The sequence below is a fragment of the Myotis lucifugus genome, unplaced genomic scaffold (assembly GCF_000147115.1).
Source record: "Myotis lucifugus unplaced genomic scaffold, Myoluc2.0 scaffold_980, whole genome shotgun sequence".
Classification (NCBI taxonomy): Eukaryota; Metazoa; Chordata; class Mammalia; order Chiroptera; family Vespertilionidae; genus Myotis; species Myotis lucifugus.
In genome coordinates this window covers 1-18,180 of record NW_005872028.1, presented here as the reverse complement: position 1 = coordinate 18,180, position 18,180 = coordinate 1, and the positions used below count along the sequence as shown (strand labels likewise).

Genomic DNA, 18,180 nt, shown 5'->3' with positions numbered 1-18,180 from the left:
GATGTTTGCGTGACATTTCATTGCAGACTAGATGGGGTTGCATTCACGTTCACCCAGGGGCTTCAGCCCACAGCAGGGGTGCTGCCTCCCCAGGACGTGTTCCTGGCCCCTGAAGGGGAGGAGCCGCCTGTGGGCACCACGTGCAGGCAGGAGAGCTGTCCTTCCATCCCGAGTTCCGCCAGGGAGAGGAGGCCCGAGGAAGGCCTCTGACCTTGGTCAGGACGGTGACACTCATTTTCCTTTTACATTGTAAGTTATTGTAAGAATGATGTAACCACAGTGCTAAAGTGAGGTGGAAGGAATGAAACATCCTAGTCTCTTGAAACCCTAACTCCCCAGTTTAGTTTTTGTAGATAACCAAATCCCTATGTTTTATAGCAGATTTCTCAAAATATGATTCTGTAAACTGTTAAATTATGAAAGTAGTACAAGAACAATGTTTACATCGCAGAAAGTTTGAAAAATAGAAAAAGCAGAAATGGCTCCCACAGACTCACACAGCCACTGTCTTGCCCTCCAAAGGGGTCCCCCCTGGTGTCTTCTGTCTGGGGCAGAGCCCAGGCCTGGAGACAAGTCTGAATCCTGGCTGTGCCCGTTACAGACCCGGGTAGCCACTGGGCACAGCTCCCCTCTCAGGCTCAGCTTCTGAAGAGGTTGGTAGTGCCCAGAGAATGTGATGATTGAACGCACGGACATGGAACAGGTCTGCACAGAGGGAGTCTCTGGAATGTCCCCTCTGGGCCTTGGGGACAGCCGTGGCTCTGCTCTGCAGGGAGCCCTCCAGCCTCTGCCGGCAAGAGGACCGATTTTCCCTTTGCCCAAAGGACAGGGCTGAGGGGGAGCTGGCTCCAGTCCTCGGCTCTGAGCAGGGAACTCTGCTGTCCTGCCCAGTGCATCAGCTCTGAGCAGCGAACTCCGCTGTCCTGCCCGGTGCAGCCAAAGACTTGCAGTTCCTGCCAACTGCCTGGGCGAGGAGGCGAGGAGGCGCCACAGACAGCTGGGCTCCTGCTTGGTTTTGTTCATGGAAAGACTTTGAGGCTCCAGGGCTCCAGAGCCATCTGTACCTGGGACGGATTGCTGAGGCCTGGACCGCACAGCCAGCTCCACAGGTGGCTTCCTGCGGACCAGAGACCATACCAGTGGCCTTGGACTGGGGGGCCCCGCAACTCCAGGCGTGCAGACATGGGTCCAGTCTTCCAGAGCAGGCATTGGCTTGTGCTGGGCCCATCTCGCTTCCTTGCCCACCCTCTGAACAGAAGCCCAAACTTGACATAGCGGGTGGGTTTGCGGTCCAGGAAGCAGCCTAGCGTGCCGCTGTGGTCCCTGCTCTGACTGCAGCCTCGACCTCCCTCATAACCCGCTCTTCCAGCTGAACCCCCAGCAGGTGTTCCTTTTCCTCTCCTCTGTCCCTGGAGTGTCTGCAAGGGCAGGGCAGGGGCAGGAGCCAGGTTCGGCCAAGCCTGCACTCTTAGCCGGAAAAGTGGGGAGCCATGAGGTTTTTCCACCGAGGGAGCTGGGGGTGAATGAGAAAAGATGGGGCAAGGTGGCCTGTGTCCCGACCAGAACAGCTCGGTAGCATGTGTGCGGGCACGAGCGCAGCCTCACGGGGAGGAGCACGTACTTTGGAATCGAATCAGGACTTGAACCTCAGCTCCAGCTCAGAAGAGCTCTGACATTCACAAGCCTGGCCGGGTTGTCTGTCTCGGGAGTGACCTACATTTAAAACATTTCGCCCCTTTTTTTAGTGTCAGGGACTGTGTGGCTGGGAGGGGAGGCAGCCGCACGTAACGGGGCTGAGCCCTCCAGAGAAGGAGGTCGTGTGGGAGCTGCCAGCCCAGGCGCCCGACTGCTGGAGGCGGCTCCTCCGGGTGGGCCTTGCCCTTCCCTGGCACCCGCGCGTGCCACTGCGTATTCCAGCAGCGTGCCAAGCTCTGCCCCTTCACCCTTCCCTTAGCTCTCCCGTATGGAAGTTCCCAGGGTTTGTCCCTGGGCCCAGCCTCCTGAAGGCATGACCTCTCTCTGACTTAGCTCCAGAAGCCTGCTGCTGAGGTTGAGTGATTCTCTCCGTGCCCATGACTCAGGGCCTTTGAATGGGGGGGTCTGAGCTCGGTGTCCACCAGGCGGGGGCACATTGCAGCCACCTCGTAACCACGCGTCCTTCCCTCCAGATCTGGTGCTGTACTGTGAGGCCTTCCTGACCACCTACAGGACCTTCATCACCCCCGAGGAGCTCATCAAGAAGCTGCAGTACCGATATCCTTCCCACTCCCACGGCACTGCAGGCCCAGAGCTGGAGAGGGGCCCGGCCACGCAGGGCAGCAGGCAGGGAGGCGGCCCCACGTCCGGCTTTGGGGCCTCAGGCCTCCTTCCCACCTGCCAAAGGGCTGTGTGAGGTGTGCTGTGCCTGGGACAGTGAGGCCGCGGGGGCAGGTGGCAGGTGGCAGGTGGCATGTGGTGACGGGTGATTCTGAAACCATTAGAATTGACGCCCTGAGGGCGGGAACGTGGAGGCCCCTGCAGAGACCCAGCAAGTTGGCACCTGCAGCTTCTGAGCTGAGCTCCAGGGCATTGGGGTGATAGTTGCAAATGTGCGGATGAGGGAATGAGACTCAAATGAACAACCTTGGGTAGGCATGGCCACTCCCCTGGTGGCAGACGTGGCTGTGGACAACTGCACGTCCACGACAGAATGGCTCCTCCCCCTCCACATCCACCCATGAACCACCTTTCCCAGGACCACTCACTGCCTGCAGTCCTGGCCCAGGGCCCATCCTGCCCCCAGAGTGGGCCAGCCCATGGTCCACTGCTCCTTGGCCCCGTCCTCGAGTCATAGCCCGTGACTGCCATCTGCTGGACAGCACTGTCACTGGGGTAGGAAGTCTGGGGCTCCAGCTCCCTCCCATCCTGTGTGCCCTGAAGCATCCCCTGCTGGCCACCTGTCTCCCGCACAGCGTGCCTTCCACTCTCCCCTTGCCCTTGCCCGAGGTCCTGGCCCCTCGGCCCTGAAGTGGAGGATCCCGTCCACAGAGACAGGCTCCCCAGCCTCACACATTCAGTTGCTCGCAGGCCTGAAGCAGCCAATATGCTGCCGATAGACATACGCACGTCCTTCCCGACACTCCCATCACCAGGCGGAGCGGAGAAGGGTCTGCAGGGGACGCAGAAAGTGTGGCCTCGGGAGCTGCTGGAGGCGGTTGGGTGTGAAGGGCTGTGGGGGAGGCGGGGTGGGGGTGAGCTCTGGCTCTGGGAAGACATGGGAACTCATGGCAAGAGCAGGAAGCACGTCTGGGCTCTGCACCTCCCCGCAGCCGGGGCTCAGGCACCTGCTTGTGACCACTGTCCTCTACTCGAGGCTCAGCCAGGCAGCCCCTGGCGCTTCAGAAAGTCTAGCAGGAACCGCGGTTGAACCCGACAGAAAGGTGGGCCTGGGCGAGTGGTAGAGACGGTTCTGCGGGCAGGAGAGGGAGTGGCTAAGGACAGTCTGAGGTCTGGGTTGACACCCACTTTACAGGCCTGTGCCTGCCTACCCCTCCCCCACCAGTGGTGGCAGTGGTAGCCCTCAGTAAATGGTAGCTGTCCCCCATCCCTCCGTGTGAGAACAGCTGTTTCTTTAACCCACGCTCCACATACGAGAAGTTCTCTCCCTTCGCCGACACGTTCAAGAAGCGCGTCAGCAAGAACACGTTCTTCGTTCTGGTGCGGGTGGTGGACGAGCTGTGGTGAGTGCTCGGCCCTCGGATCGCGGCCACGGGGCGGCTTCTCCCCTGCGCTCGCCATCCTGTGACGTCCCGCCTGCTCCTCCCCGGCTACGTGCCCACAGTTCTGGACAGGGCTCCCCCAGCCTGCTCCGAAGTGACCCATCCCCGCAGGCCAGCCCTGGCCCTGCCCTGATTTCCGGCGGGGCCATGCTCTGCCCCCTCCTCGCGCTCAGGCTGCAGTTCCGTTATTGGCAGAACCCATCACGCCGGCCCTTTCCTAGGCTGGGAAGGAAATGCCCGGGCCCTGCCTTCTAGGTGCTTCCCTTCTGCTAGTGCGGAGCCTGGCCTGTGCCCCCGGTTGTGGCGAGGGCCGCGCATGGGAGGTGCTGAGCGTCCTGTGGCATCGAGTCTGAGGCCAGGACCGTTAGGGAGTCCTCCCCGCAGAACCAGGAGCTCCTCGGGGCAGGGCTTCCCGGAGGTTTGTCTCCTCAGCCCAGGCCCCGCATGGCCTCCAGGCCTGTCTGGGGCCAGCCAGCATTTGCTGAGAGGATGGTGGTCACTTGTTACCACTGGGCCACCCCCAGCACCTGCAAGGATGCGGGCACTGTCCCCTGTCCCTGTGGCAGCAGCCCCCTTCCCTCCTCGTGTCCCTACCTCACCTCGTGGCCTGGCCCTGCAGCCTGGTGGAGCTGACAGAGGAGATCCTGAAGCTGCTGATGGAGCTGGTCTTCCGCTTGGTGTGCAACGGGGAGCTCAGCCTGGCCCGCGTGCTCCGCAAGAACATCCTGGACAAGGTGGACCAGAAGAAGCTGCTCAGGTGTGCCCATTCCGACCAGCCCCTGGCAGCCAGGGGCGTAGCAGCCAGGTGAGCTGCCCGCGTCCGCCCACAGCCCCTCTGCCCCTGCCTCCTCTGGTGAGAGCTGTGCCCAGCAGCTACCTCTGCGCCCGTTTCCTTAGTGCATCTCCCCAGCCCCAGCCTCATGCCCCAGTTCTGCCAGGCCCTGACGAGGTGGCTCAGGGACAGCCTAGTGGGTTCCCTGGGCGCTGAGCCTCTTCCTGGGGTTGTGAGTAGCATCGGTGAGCCACCTTTTACCAGGAAGTGGGGCACCAGGGCGAGTAGCCGCTTACCAGGGCCAGAGACAGATGGGCTGTGGTCAGCTCTTAATGAATTTCCTCCCCAGCACTCAGGTGGCCGCTGTTAATTCTCACCCAGCCCTGCTGTGCCATCCTGAACGTTCCCAAGACCCTGTATGTGGTTCCCGTGTGTTGCCTGCCCCTCTACCCGAGCCGGAGATGTTTGTTAGTGACTGTCTCCGCCTGCGTTCGCGTGGCACCATCTCTGTCCCCCTGCACCCTGCGTTCTCGGGCAGCTGAGCTGTCCATGGGCTCACAAGGGGACCTGCAGGACCCGCCCAGTAGTGGCAGGAGACGGGGCCAGCACCATGGTCCAAGCGGTCGCTCCCTCCAGTCCTAGCTGCGAGGCCCTCTGCTCCAGCTGTCCCTGTCCATTCACCTCGGGCGTCTGTCTTCCAGGCCAGGGACCCTGCATGACTTTCACAGCCATGAAATAGCCGAACAGCTGACCCTGCTGGATGCCGAGCTCTTTTATAAAATAGAGGTACGCGTGGGCGGGGCTCGGAGGAGACTGGCCCTGCCGGGGGAGCCACCGCTGCTTGTCCTTGAATGAGAGAAACTCCCATCACGGGACAGCCAGCGGGTCCAGCCCCACCCAGTCTACTTCCTTTTTTCAGATTCCTGAGGTTTTGCTTTGGGCAAAAGAGCAGAACGAGGAGAAGAGCCCCAACCTGACCCAGTTCACGGAGCACTTCAACAACATGTCCTACTGGTAAGGCCATGGCACGGAGCCCGCCCGCGGCAGTTGTCCTGGGCAGAGCTCCGCTGCTTCATCCCTCAGCTCCTTCTCGGCCTCGCGGGCGTTAACTGTGAACTGGGCAGCAGAGCAAGGGGCACCTAGAGCAGAGGCTGGTTGAGGAGCCAGGCGCGGCAGGGAAAGGTCCTGGAGCGAGTGCCAGTGTCTGCAGACACGGGTGACGTTTGCACACACACACACACACCCTCCCCCGCACTGGTCCTTGCAGTCTCCCCACTGCCGGGCGGGCAGCCTCAGGGCTCCTCCTCACACTGACTGCCCGAAAGCGGGCCTGCAGGAGTGGTGGCCATTAATACTTTCGTGTAGCCTTTAATCGGTAAAGCAAAATGGAGCCCAGAAGTGTATTAATAATGTAACATAGAACAGAACTGTCGGCTCTTCAAGGCATGACTCAAAAGCGCCCACAGCCTCTCAGCATCCGAGAGGTGGTCAGGGCGCGGCGGCCGTGCCGTCCTCACTGCATACAGCCCTCCGCAGCCATCGAGGGGTGGCTGATATTTTTTAAACGCTCCACGGGCTGCTTGTTCGTGATAAATCAGGTCATCCCCAGCTTTCCCTCCTTTCTCCCCAACACGGCACGGCCGTTTGTAGCCACACGTGGCCCTGAGCTGGCCTCAGACCCAGCCCCGTGCTGGGCACAGGTCTCCCAGCACACCCCTGGGGGTCCGCCTAGGAGGGGTGCAGGTGGATGAGTGTAGGCGCCCTCCAATGGGCAGAAGAGGCAAAGCAGAGGTGACCCTTCCTCCCAGTGACTGGCAGGGGCTGTGGGGAGATCACAGGGCGTCCGGGTCACCGTGAGGTCCTTGTGCGAGGCTAGCTTTGCCTTGGATGCTAAGGTTCTGAGCGGTGCCCTCGTTCGTGTCTGGCAAGGTGGCCTCTGAACCCACAGGCCTGCCCCCGCTGAGCTGGTCCTGAGGCTGTGCCAGAGTCCATCCCAGTGGTGCTCGCTCCGCTCTGCTCAGGAGAGCTCTGCTGGCATCCTCAGAGCCCGCATGGCCGGAGGTCCCCATCCTGGTGTTTGGCACCAGCCGCCAGATCTCTTGTGGCCTGTTGCCTCTCCCTGGGGTTCTGAGAGCTCCTGAGAGCCAAGACGGGCTGCAGTTGGTGCTGCCAAGCCTGGGGCACTTGAGACAAGCCATGGAGCGTCCGGCTGGGCCGTCTCCACCAGGACCGCACGGGGCCCTGAGGGAGTGCAGTCAGCTCAGCTCTCCTTCCCCGTCCTGCAGGGTCCGGTCCATCATCATGTTGCAGGAAAAGGCCCAGGACAGGGAACGGCTGCTCCTGAAGTTCATCAAGATCATGAAGGTAACTGAGCCCCGCCCCGAGCCTGCTCCTCAGCCCCGCCCCACCCCGCCCCACCCTCACGGCCCCTCGCCTCTCTCTGCAGCACTTACGAAAGCTCAACAACTTCAACTCCTACCTGGCCATCCTCTCGGCGCTGGACTCAGCACCCATCCGCAGGCTCGAGTGGCAGAAGCAGACCTCAGAGGTGAGCTCAGGACAGGAATGGAGACTGGGCTTGGGTCCCTGCTCTGCCAGCGCCCAGCTGTGTGGCGGGGACAGCCCACCCCCGCCTGCCCTAGTCCCTCACCTGCAGTCATTGGGCCCTGAGGGGCGTGTTTGGTGCTGGGACATCACATCGTCCTGCATCCTTCGCCACAGGCTGTGCCTTGGTCCCAGTGCACCTGCTCCTTCCTTCCCTCGGCCTGTGCTTCTAGAAGGCTGCTCTGGGCGGGCTGCATTAGGCATTGTGAACAGACAGACATGCTATTGGTGGGTTTCTTCAGGGTAAGTGCTAAAGGGAAAAGGATGGGGTGTTGAGTGAGCCTGGTCAGGGAGGCCCTGGGGAAGTGTTGGTGAGGCCAGGCCCTGAGTCGGAGCTTCCTGGGAAGGGAGGGGATGCCCATCAGGGCCAGAGGAGTGCACAGACTGGAGCTGGCGCCTCAGGCAGCAGGACAGGACCAGCGTGGCCAGTGGCCATGTCGCTGTGGGGGACTGGCCCTGATCACGGTGGCCTTGGGGGCCTGCCAAGGGACTGGACCTTTATTCTGTGTGGAGGCCCAGCCCCCAGGGCTGAGCATTGGCTGGGCCGCCCGGGGCTGTCTGGAGTGACATAAGAGGACAGGTATAAAACAGTATTGTTTGGGGAAGTGGGACCTCCACACCCGTTGCTCCAGGAAAGCATGAGGTCCTCAGGAGGCAGGGATGGCTTCTTGGAGGAGGTGACCCATCAGAGGGAGAGGCACCTAGCAGGCAGAAAGGCAGGATCAGCTGAGTCTCCCAGACAAGAGCCCAGGCTGCGTGTAGGAGCAGTGAGGTGAGGTCACCTGCCAACCTGGCGGACTTGGCCTTGAGCGCAGGGAGAACAAAGGAAGGCTCGGAGCTGGAGTGGCCGGTGCGGTGTGGGCCTTAGAGGCTCACTTGGGCTGTAGTCGGGCACAGCCAAGCGGGAGCCCGAGCTCCAGGTCCTGTGCACGTGGCGGGTGCTGACGGGGAGGAGTCACGGGCCGAGCAGGCACAGCAGGCCCTCTGCAAGGTGCTCCGGGAGGTGGCCCCAGAAGGCCTGGTCTCCCCGCGGCTGGGCAGAGCCCAGGTCTGGTTCTGGGTGTGTGTGTGTGTGGGTACCCTCGAGCATTGGCAGAGGGTAGGGGACGACTTGGTCTGCGAGGAGGGGCCGGGCTGTGCCCAGCATTGTCCCAGGGCTCACAGACTCCACGCCCCTCCTGCACAGGGCCTGGCTGAGTACTGCACGCTGATTGACAGCTCGTCCTCCTTCCGTGCCTACCGGGCAGCCCTCTCGGAGGTGGAGCCGCCATGCATCCCGTACCTGTGAGTAGAAGCCCTGCCCGGGTTTGCCCCTCGGTTGCTCTGGAGATGCTGTATTGGGCTCCCTGAGAAACCCGCGCTAAGGGTCCAACCAAGACATTTATACTGTCTCAACTCTAAACTGTGTGGCAAGGAGTGCCTTTTACTTTTAAGCAGAATTGCGGGGTCCCGTGAAAATGTTCCATCCCCCTGTCCTGTTCCCACTTCTCCCTGGCCTGCAGGCAGCACGTCCAGGCGCGGACAGGCGGCAGCCTCCTTCCCCCGCAGTACATGGTGCCATATTCCACAGGCCTCAAACTCGGCTGCACGCCACAGCCACCTGAGGGCCCGGTCACCCCAGGAACCCTCAGAGCACTTGGCATGAAGCAGCTCAGAGAGCGTGTCCTCCATGTGGGCCCTGGAAGAGGGAGTACATAGGTGTTTCCTGGGGAGGGACCCTGTGGTCAGTAAATACAGGAAGTGACGGCAAATCAAAGCTAAACAGGCTTCTGTTGCAGGTCTGATCAGAGCCCTTAGTATGCTAGTGGGCACGGAGTCTCCGAAAGGGATGGGAGAGTCAGTCGGCACTGCCCCAGGGCTGGGTGTCTGATGGGATGTCCCTCAGAAACGCAGATTGGACAGCCGACTCCTCTCCCAGCCTCCCGGCCTCACTGCACTGCACTCTTTCCCGTGGGGGCTCGGTGACGGGTCCCTGGGCCCTCAGGCTGGGCCTCCCAGGTGGAGGGACTGCCACCACTGGTCATGTGGCTTCACGTCCTGTGTTTAGAGGCACCTGCTAACAAGAGGGCTCTGTCTCCTGCCCACTCCCAGCTTGGGGTCCTGTTATTTCTCATGTTCGTTTATGGATTTTACATGAGCAAGCCCACAGCTCTGCTGGCTTCTGCTGCAGCGTCCCGTTCCCCGATGGTCCTGCAGGCCAGACAGTCACCGAGGCCTCCGTAGCAGCCCGGCCTCCAAGGCTCCTCCAGGACCTGAGCCGCTTTCCCGGGGACCCAGGGTTTGGGAGCCGGGACTTCCGCTGGGAGAGACAGATGCCTCCCAGAGCGCTGGTGGCTTTGGTAGTTTCTCAGGCACAGCCCAGGGGCCGGGGCCGCATCAGCACTGGCTTGTCCTGGTGGCCCAACCGACGTGCCAGGAAAGCAGCCACCTTCTAAGTCACCTCCGGAGGGTAACTGGGCTCTCCATCCTCCCAGGGGGCTCATCCTGCAGGACCTCACCTTCGTGCACCTGGGGAACCCGGATTATATTGACGGCAAAGTGAATTTTTCCAAACGGTGGCAGCAGTTCAACATCCTGGACAGCATGCGCTGCTTCCAGCAGGCGTGAGTGCTCCCCGCCCTCGGCTCCTGGGGCCTGAGCAGAGACGGGAGGTGGCGAGGACCAGGCTGTCAGGAGGCCTGAGGGGCTCAGCACGGAATGGCCCGTCGCCTGCACACAGGTGGCAGCCAGCCCGTCCCCTTTCCCATACAAGGAAGCTGGTGACTGGTCTGCTGGCACACTATGGCCCGCCGGACGCCAGAGTAGTGGGTGGGCCCAGCGTCAGCAGTCCCCAGGGTGGGCCACGGCAGGAGTGGGGCCTGAGAGCGGGTCTCCCTGGAGCACCTGGAGAGGGCAGCCCAGCTGCAGGGATGCCGCTGGGGAGACCTTGCAGGAAGCAGGGCACAGCTTTAGGGTCTAGCGTGGGCTCTGCGTGCTGCTGACCTTGTCTGGGGAGCTCGGACCCCCCGTAGGCCGTGGGCAGCAGGGCGCCTGCCACAGCGGTTTGCTGGGTGGTAGGGGGTTGCCGTTGAGAGGTCGTGGGCACTCACTGCTGCCTTCCTCCCCACCAGGCATTACGACATCCGGAGGAACGACGACATCATAAACTTCTTCAACGACTTTAGTGACCACCTGGCTGAGGAGGCCCTATGGGAACTCTCTCTGAAAATCAAACCCAGGAACATAACAAGGAGGAAAACAGACCGGGAGGAGAAGACCTAGGAGCAGCTGCCGTGAGCAAGGAGGATGCTCACAGAGGCTCAGAGTGCGGCTCCGAGACCCGAAGGGACTTTGGACCTGTTGTGCGGCAGCAGCGCTGTTCCGGCCTCCGCCAGGGGGCCAGCTGGGCAGGAGCCCTGAGTGCGGGCAGCTTCCTGCCTCCTTCCTCCCACGAGCAAGCCCACGGCCCGGCGCGGAGCCAGCAGGCAGGTCTCATTGCCGATTGTGAACTGGTGGTTTTCTCATTTGGTTTTGCTTTCACGTCCGTCTCCCCTCCCCGTCCCGCCTGATCCTCCTCCCACCTGGGAGCCGCGGAGTCTGCCCCCTCCCTGACTTCCAGGGTCCGGATCTGCTGAAATGATGAATGAGTGGAGGTTCAAGGACCCTGGGGGGGCTGCTCCCCGGTGACCGTGAATGAAGGGACATGTAGCTGGGTGGGCAGAGAGCAGAGCAGGCTTGGGTGGGGCTCCTTTTGCCTTCCAGCCCTGCTTTCTAAGGTGGAGGATGGGCGCCGCTCACCTGGCCCTTTAGGTACGACAGGTGGCCCTAGCACCGCCCTCTGCCTGCGGGCACCGGGCTGCTGGCCGTGCAGTGAGTAGCAGTGGCTGCCCTCTCCCCTTGCCCTTATCTGCCCACCCCGTCACCTGGCACTGAGGGCGCTGGGAAGGGGAGGGTGGAGCAAGAGAGGACCTTACCACCCAAGAAATGCGTTTTAGCTGAGCTGGGTTCGTAGCTCTTGGGTGAGTTAATTCAGAGAGAGGGGAGTGGAGGGGCGTTTCTGTCTAGGGGGAGGCCGCGGGCCCCCTCCTGTCGCTTGCTGTGTGCCTTAAACTCCACCTCCTGCTCCCTCCGGCCCACGGGCTCCCCTCCGACCTTGCTCCATCCGGTGGGTGACAAGGACTCCTCCCCGGTGTCCCCACCACTGTTGGCTCACCCTCGGAGGGACGGTGTCTCTGAGAGGCCAGGGTCTGGGCTGCCCGGCCACACCCCAGAGCAGGCTCGCTCGCCCGGAAAGCACCTTCGAGAACAGTGCTCTCCGCCCTCCTGTGCAAACCACTCTTGCTGCTGAGGTGACAATCCGAGGCCAGGTCTGCAGGCCGCTCTCAGGTGTCGGCCGGAGCTCCCACGCGCCGTGGGCTCGGACGGGCCTGCCTGTGCGCTCTGCTGCGCGTGGTGGAGTGCTCACCTGTCCTGGGGTTGGCACCTGGTCACGCAAACTCCAGGACTAACTGTGCTTAGCCCAGAACAAAGAAAAGGAGAGAGCAACATCCGTTGATTATTAAGATTCTGTTTGTAGAGAAGCCATGTCACTTTGAGTCCTTCGTGGTTTTGATGAGCTGTTATCAGGAGCAAGGCTGGGCTGGCCTTCCCCTCTCGTTTGTCCGGGTGGAGGGAGAGGCTGAAATGTCGGTTACGGTCCCTCTGGCGGTGGTCCTGCCGGCCGCGGCCAGAACACGTCACTTTACTATTTAAGAGTGTGTGTGAGTCACTGTTTACTGGCAGTGCAGCGTGTGGGTGGTTTATAGGCTGTGCCTCGTTCCTCGGTCCTCGTCTCAGTCTTCCCAGCCGCCCACTCTGCCGCTGCGCTGGGCCCTCGGGGCTCCTCGGCGATGGGAACCGGGGTTACCCTGCATTTGGGGGCACCCCCGGGTCTCCCTCCATAGCACAGGCAAAGACTCGGCCTCAGAAACCCAGCCACTCGCGGACAAGGCGTGTTTGCAGCCTGTCGGTCGGTTCTCAGCCATGAGCTGGTGGGGATGGGGTGGGGGCTCCACTTCCCTCAATTCAGAGGTGGCCCTGCCCCCCCTCCCCAAGCCCAAGGTGGTCCGCACAGAGGGCCAGGCACCAGCGAGCGGCGCCGCGAGCCCGGTGTGAGGACAGCAGGTGCCATGTGTGCGTGAACTGACTGGCCGCGGGCTTCCCCTCCCGTGCCTCATTAAGACGCCCTCTTGGCTCCGGGAGTTACCAAACCCCATGCCAGCACCGCAGCCCTGCCGTGAACTGTCTGTCTTGGGGACAGGGTGTGGGGCTTGATCTTCAGGACAGACAGACAGACATGACCAGGACGGTTGGGTTCCCCGCAGGTGGGTAGAGCGAAGGAGAGGGCAGGCTGGCGCCACGTCTGAACTGAACCTGAGAAGCACCTCCCACCACCACCCACCACCCCGCCCCCAGTGTTACATTGTAATATATATTCCCGACTAACGGCTGATAGGGCAGCTTCCTGCAGACATTTCAAATGTGTAACTTTTATATGAGAGGAAAATAAATACAGGTGACAGCCACCTGTGTGCTACCACGTGTCAAAGTGATGGTTGTCAAAGTGATGGTTCAGGCGCCTCCTTTTCTGTGGCTCCTCTCGGACTGGCTGCTGTTGGGGTGGTGTCTCCCACACTAGCTCCTGTCAGAGGCCTGGGCTCCATCCACCGTCAAAGGCCTCGAAAGCAACCTCAGAGGCTCCAGGTCTGTCCATGCACCAGGCCAGGCTTCGAGTGCAGTGGCCATTTGGTGTCCCAGGGGACGAGAAATGGCCCTCACTCATTTACACCACCACCCAGGTGTCCACTGGGTGCATCATTCCGGAACCGGTGAGGTTGGGTTTGGGTCCTTTAGTCCTGCGTGCTCAGAACATGCTGGAGGGACATGGCTCCTGGCTAATGGGCTCTGGTCCTGGCTCCGCCGCCCATAAGCCAGTGGCCGTGGGTACGCGGTGCCTTCTCTGTTCCCAGCTGCTCAGCTATAAGGGGCCCTCCCAGCTTCCACCGCGTGAGCTCAGCGAGCCACAGCCTGTAGCAGTCTGGTGAGCTGTTGCCACTGGTACGACTCACCCAGCATGAGTGGGCACCACGCACTTTGCAAACAGCTTTACCTCATTTCATCCTCTTCATTTAATGTCACACGAGGGAAATACCACAACCATGGTAAGTGCTACAAAGAAGAGGTACTTGACATTACACAGTTAAATCTGGTTTGAAATCCACTGGGATAGCAGGTCCTGACGGGCGTAACAGGTACTTTATGTCAGACAGACAGGAGCGTCAGTCTCACACGAGCCCCAAGAACAGCAAGGGAAACACTGCTTGCCTCATTTCAGGAGTAGAATACAACCTTGGCGTCCAATCCAGACAAGGACAGCGCAAGAAAATTACAGGCGAATGCTGACGCAGAAGCGCCAGAGTAACCTTAGCCCCAGCCCGGCACTAAAAACCAGTCCTCCCTGACCATGGGACGCATCCGCAATGCAAGGACGGAGTGGCATTCGTAAGTTGGCCGTGTGCTTGGGCACCCATGTGCCCTCACTAAGGGCCCTGTCATTCATCCCAGTCCCGGGCCTGCTGGCTGCTGTTGGCGGTTCTGCAGAAGTGGATGGATGTCCCCTTGAAAAGTTACAAATGGAACTGCTTTTGACCCACCGATCCCGCCTGGGTAAATATCTGAAGAAACCCCAAACACTGTCCGCTGCAGCATTATCGACAACAGCCAGGATCTAAACGCAACCCATGTGCCCATCAAAGGACGAGTGGGTAACAAAGCCCTGGTGCGTGTATAGAGTGGCATGTACCACTCAGCCCCCGAGAGAATGCAGTCTTCCCGTTGTGACAGCATGCGGGGCCTAGAGGGTGTGGTACTGAGTGAAGGAAGCCAGAGAGACAAATGCCATGTGATCTCACTGATGCTCAGAGTCTAAAGAACAAAATGAAGAGTGGGTGTGCCTCTCCCGGCCGTGCAGACTCCAGGGGTTGACACGCAGAGTCCCACGTGAAGGAGCCCAGACTGGGCCGCCCCACCACCCACACTGGACTTCGCGTGAATGAGAAGGGAACTGTGCCAGCTGAGCTACCGCCAGAGCTTACAGATTTTCACAGCGCAGCCCTGCCGCCCCTGAATGCGATGAGCAGATGAAAGGAAGGACACTCAGAACCACCTCCATGGCCAGACTTTAAAAAAGGGCACCAGCTTGACCAGGGACGTCATACAGAGACTCCGAAGAGCTGGTAACAGGCTCCACGTCGTCAGTCATCGGAGCCACGCTGAGCCACCGCCACAGCCTCAGCCCCAGAGCTGCTGAACCGCACGCCACGGCAACACCAGCGTGGAGAGCGCGAGCGACTGGAAGGCCCTCCATGGTGGGTGGGAGCGCAGCCTCTCCCTGGGCTGAGGTGATAGCGCCACGGCTTCCTCCAGAAGCTTCCTCAGCACTCGGCAAGCACCACGGTGCCACCCCAGCTGGCCGCAGACATTCCACCCCGAAGCCAGCATTCTCTCTCGCTGCACACGTTCCATTTGCCCAGCCGCTCCCTCCAGGGCGCGTCCGCACAGTCACTCACGACGCCGGCCGTCTCCACACTGGCCCGGAGCCTCCGGAAGACAGTCTCCACCACGGTGAGCCCTAAAACTGGGCCTGCTGAGGCCAAAGGCAGCGCATTTTCTTCATTTTTAATGACACGACGTATGAATCCCATCGTCAGGTTCAGCCATGCGTGGCGCCCCCGCTCCTGGTCCCCGGGCAGCCACTGCCAGCAGTTTGCAACTTCCTTTCAGACAGTTCTTTGCACATGCGCGAATGTAAGTCTACGGCACATACCTTATCGACAGGCAGACACCACAGTGTACTTCCCACCACAGGGAGGCGGCAGCCGTCCTGATCTGTCCCCAGCCTGGCCAGGACCTGTCTGCTTCTGTGGGACCGGATCTCTCGACCCCTCCCTCTGTGGCTTTCCAGATTCCCAGGGCCTCCCCAGCTCCCTGGTTACACAGCACCCTCCTGGGCTCTCTCCTGTGTGTGGGACTCCTAGACTCTTAGCTCTGTAATCCAGCTGCAGTTCACTTTTCCATACAATTTGAGAAGAATGTTTTCCAACCACATAGCCAACTGCTTATTCTGAGTCCTCCTTGATCCACTCAGTTAAAAGGCCGTTTTGATCGGGTAGTAACTCCCCACACACATGGGACGTTTTCTGGATGGTGTTGGCCGTGCTGTCTTAGGTATCGTAGCTCTATGATAAGCTGTAATAGCCAGGGAAAACAGTCCCCTCATTCAATTCCCTAACCAATTGTAAGTTTTTACACATTTCCCTTCTATTTTTAAAAACTTGTGTTATAGTTTTAAAACAAGAAAAACGGTTTTCTTGTTGGGATTTCATTAAATCTCTAAGAATGCTACATATTCTTATACATCTTCCTATCCAGATATTTTGTTCAATTTTATATATATAGGGTGTCCCCCCAAAATGTAGATACACACTTTGAATAATTATAAAGGCAGTGCTTATTAAAATACATTTCATTTTCAAAATTGAGCTATCAGCTGTTAAAGTGTATATGCATTTTGGGGGGACCTGCTGTGTATATAAAGTTATATATGTAATTAAAAATCATTTTCTTCACTTGGGCCCAGATCATTCTTGTCAAAGTTATTTCTAGATTTTACTGTTTTATCACTACTGTGAGTGGAATTTTTCAAAAATTTTTCCATTTTAACTGATTATTGCTAATGACTATCACATTTATTTTGTATCCAACTATTTTACTGAGTTATTCTAATTTTTTCTTTGATTCTTGGATATTACAGCTAGAAAATCGTTTTGTCTGTTTTGACAGACAGATTGCAAGTTTCATACTACAAATTTCACTTTGTTGTTTTTTACATTAGCTAGAACCTTAACACAGTGTTGAATAATAGAGACACTAGGGGCCTCCATGGATTGCTCCTGAAGAATGGTTTTTAGTGGTTTTAATCCCCATTTAATGTGCCGTTTCCAGTCGGCTCCTTAGCTTCTGCTTCACTGGGAGCTCATCAGAGATGCGGACTCTCCGCTCCCACGACCTGACTCCGAGCCTGCCCTCTGCAAGATGCCCGCGCTTCGTACCCGCAGAGCAGGGCACAGTCCAGGGACTTCTTTCCTTGGAGTTCACTTAGTTCAGTACGAACAGCTGTTGCTGTGGGTTCTGCAAATCCTCTGCACTGTTCCTCCTCCTCTTCTGGGCCGTTTGCATGAGGGTGACTGACATGCCGACTGGCCCAGCCCCCAGCCAGCTGTGCGCATCGCTGACGCCCTGGCCCAAGGCTCCCAGCATCTCCAGGGCTGAGTCAGGCATCTGCCTCCGCCCGGTGCCAGGAGCCAGGAGCCAGGGCTGCGGGCAGCACCCAGAGGTGCAGAAAGCAGGTGATTGAATGCGAGCTGCCAGTCTTCTCTGGCCCAGCGGGGCCTCTCTCATCTCCGTGCAGATGGTTTGTCATCTTGAGTCACAGGCCCCTTGAGAACCTGGTGAAAGCTCTGGGCCCTTGCAGGAGCGTGCCCATCAGTGAGCGGCCTCCCATCTGCTTAGCGGGAGGTGCCCGGCTGCCCTGCTACTCACGGTGAGACCCTCAGGCCCTGCCCTCCCCTCCCCTCCCCTCGGGCTGTGGAAGACCCTATGGAACCGCCACCATCACCACCAAGAGCACCTGAGCCCGGCACTGTGCTGAGCACCCACGGGTCCCCTCCCTGGTCCGCCCAGGGGTCCAGGGCAGGCCACTCCCTTGAGCAGCGAGGAGCTCTGAAGGCCAGGACTGGACCAGCCAAGGAAGTTACTGTAGGTCACAGTGCCCCCTTCTAGTGAGTCAAAGGGGGAGGTATGGGGGCCCAGCTGTTGCCCCCACTTTGCAGATGAGGAAACAGACACATGGCTTTGGTTTCTGGACACAGCGGGTGAGAGGCAGGGCCCTGACCAACCAGCCAGGAGCTACGGAGGGAGGAGGCCACGCCCACCAGCCCCATGGGAACCCGAACCCGCAGCAAGGAGGCCAGGAGTGCAGTGCCCCTCCCCCACCCTGATGGCACTGAGGACACAGACTTCTGGTCCCTCTGACGGTCTCCTGGGGGTAAGGTGAAGGCAGGGGCCTCGGGCCGGCCAGCAGTCCCAGGAAGACCTCAGGAGGAGGCACCAAAGAAATGGGGCTCCCGGGGCCCCCATTCCTCAGCTGGGCCTGGGCCCTGAGACCACTGCAGATTAGAACACTGCCCCTCAGGGCTGAGGCAGCCACGGGTGTGCTGAGTGCGCCAATCCCTCCCGCTCCTGCCCCCGGGTCCCCTCTGTAGGCAACAGATGGCCCAGCAGGGATCACAGTCCACAGCAGTCTGGCAGGGTGGGTGTCGGGCATCCTGATGTCCCGAAGCAGCCCCCAGCCTCACGGGAGGTAGAGGGCCACCAGCACGTAGATGACCCAGCTGGTGGACACGAAGACCCCGAAGAGCAGGCTGAACAGCACGAGGGAGCGGGCCTTGCGGGAGGCCTCCTCCGCCTGGGCCAGGTCTCCCCGGCTCAGGGCCGAGCGGGTCTGCAAGCAGACAGAGTGAGGATGAGCCCACCGCGCCCCCACCTCCCATGCAGCACCGTCGGGCCAGGCCCCAGTGTAGACTGGGAAACGGCACCCTGAGAAGTTTGGGGCCTGCCCAGGAGCAATCGGGTGATGGCTGGCACCTCGTGGGCGGGGCACGAGCCACACCCTCGCCCTGGTCCCCTACATCTTCCAACATCCCCAGATGCTGGTGTCTCTGTTGCCCCCACTTTGAGATGAGGAAACAGGTTCAGAGAAGTTAAGGGACTGTCCTAGGGTCACACAGCTGGTGGCGGAGCCAGAATTCACAGACACCTCTGAGCTGTCCTGAGAGCTGCCTTCTCCCCACAGGCCTGGCTTACGGTGGGGGAGCTGGGGGCGGGGGGGTCAGGGCGTGGTCAGCTCAGCCTCGGGCAGAGTCCCCAGAGGCTCACCCACTCTGTCAGAACACCCCCATTGGCATGACT

The 18,180-nt window shown here is 60.0% G+C and overlaps 1 protein-coding gene across 2 annotated transcripts in view; it reads left to right on the top strand.

Moving 5' to 3' along the window:
- RAPGEF1 (Rap guanine nucleotide exchange factor 1) overlaps positions 1-12,700 on the top strand; it is a 92,770-nt gene extending 80,070 nt beyond the window's left edge. For both annotated transcript variants that reach the window (XM_023747795.1, XM_023747793.1), the window contains 10 exons: positions 2,169-2,253; positions 3,627-3,719; positions 4,378-4,563; positions 5,232-5,316; positions 5,450-5,544; positions 6,816-6,894; positions 6,977-7,078; positions 8,321-8,418; positions 9,609-9,737; positions 10,245-12,700. In XM_023747795.1, the coding sequence (XP_023603563.1) occupies positions 2,169-2,253; positions 3,627-3,719; positions 4,378-4,563; positions 5,232-5,316; positions 5,450-5,544; positions 6,816-6,894; positions 6,977-7,078; positions 8,321-8,418; positions 9,609-9,737; positions 10,245-10,395 (1,103 nt within the window). In that variant the 3' untranslated portion in view covers positions 10,396-12,700. The remainder of the gene's footprint in view (positions 1-2,168; positions 2,254-3,626; positions 3,720-4,377; positions 4,564-5,231; positions 5,317-5,449; positions 5,545-6,815; positions 6,895-6,976; positions 7,079-8,320; positions 8,419-9,608; positions 9,738-10,244) is intronic.
- The last annotated feature ends 5,480 nt before the right edge of the window (positions 12,701-18,180 follow it).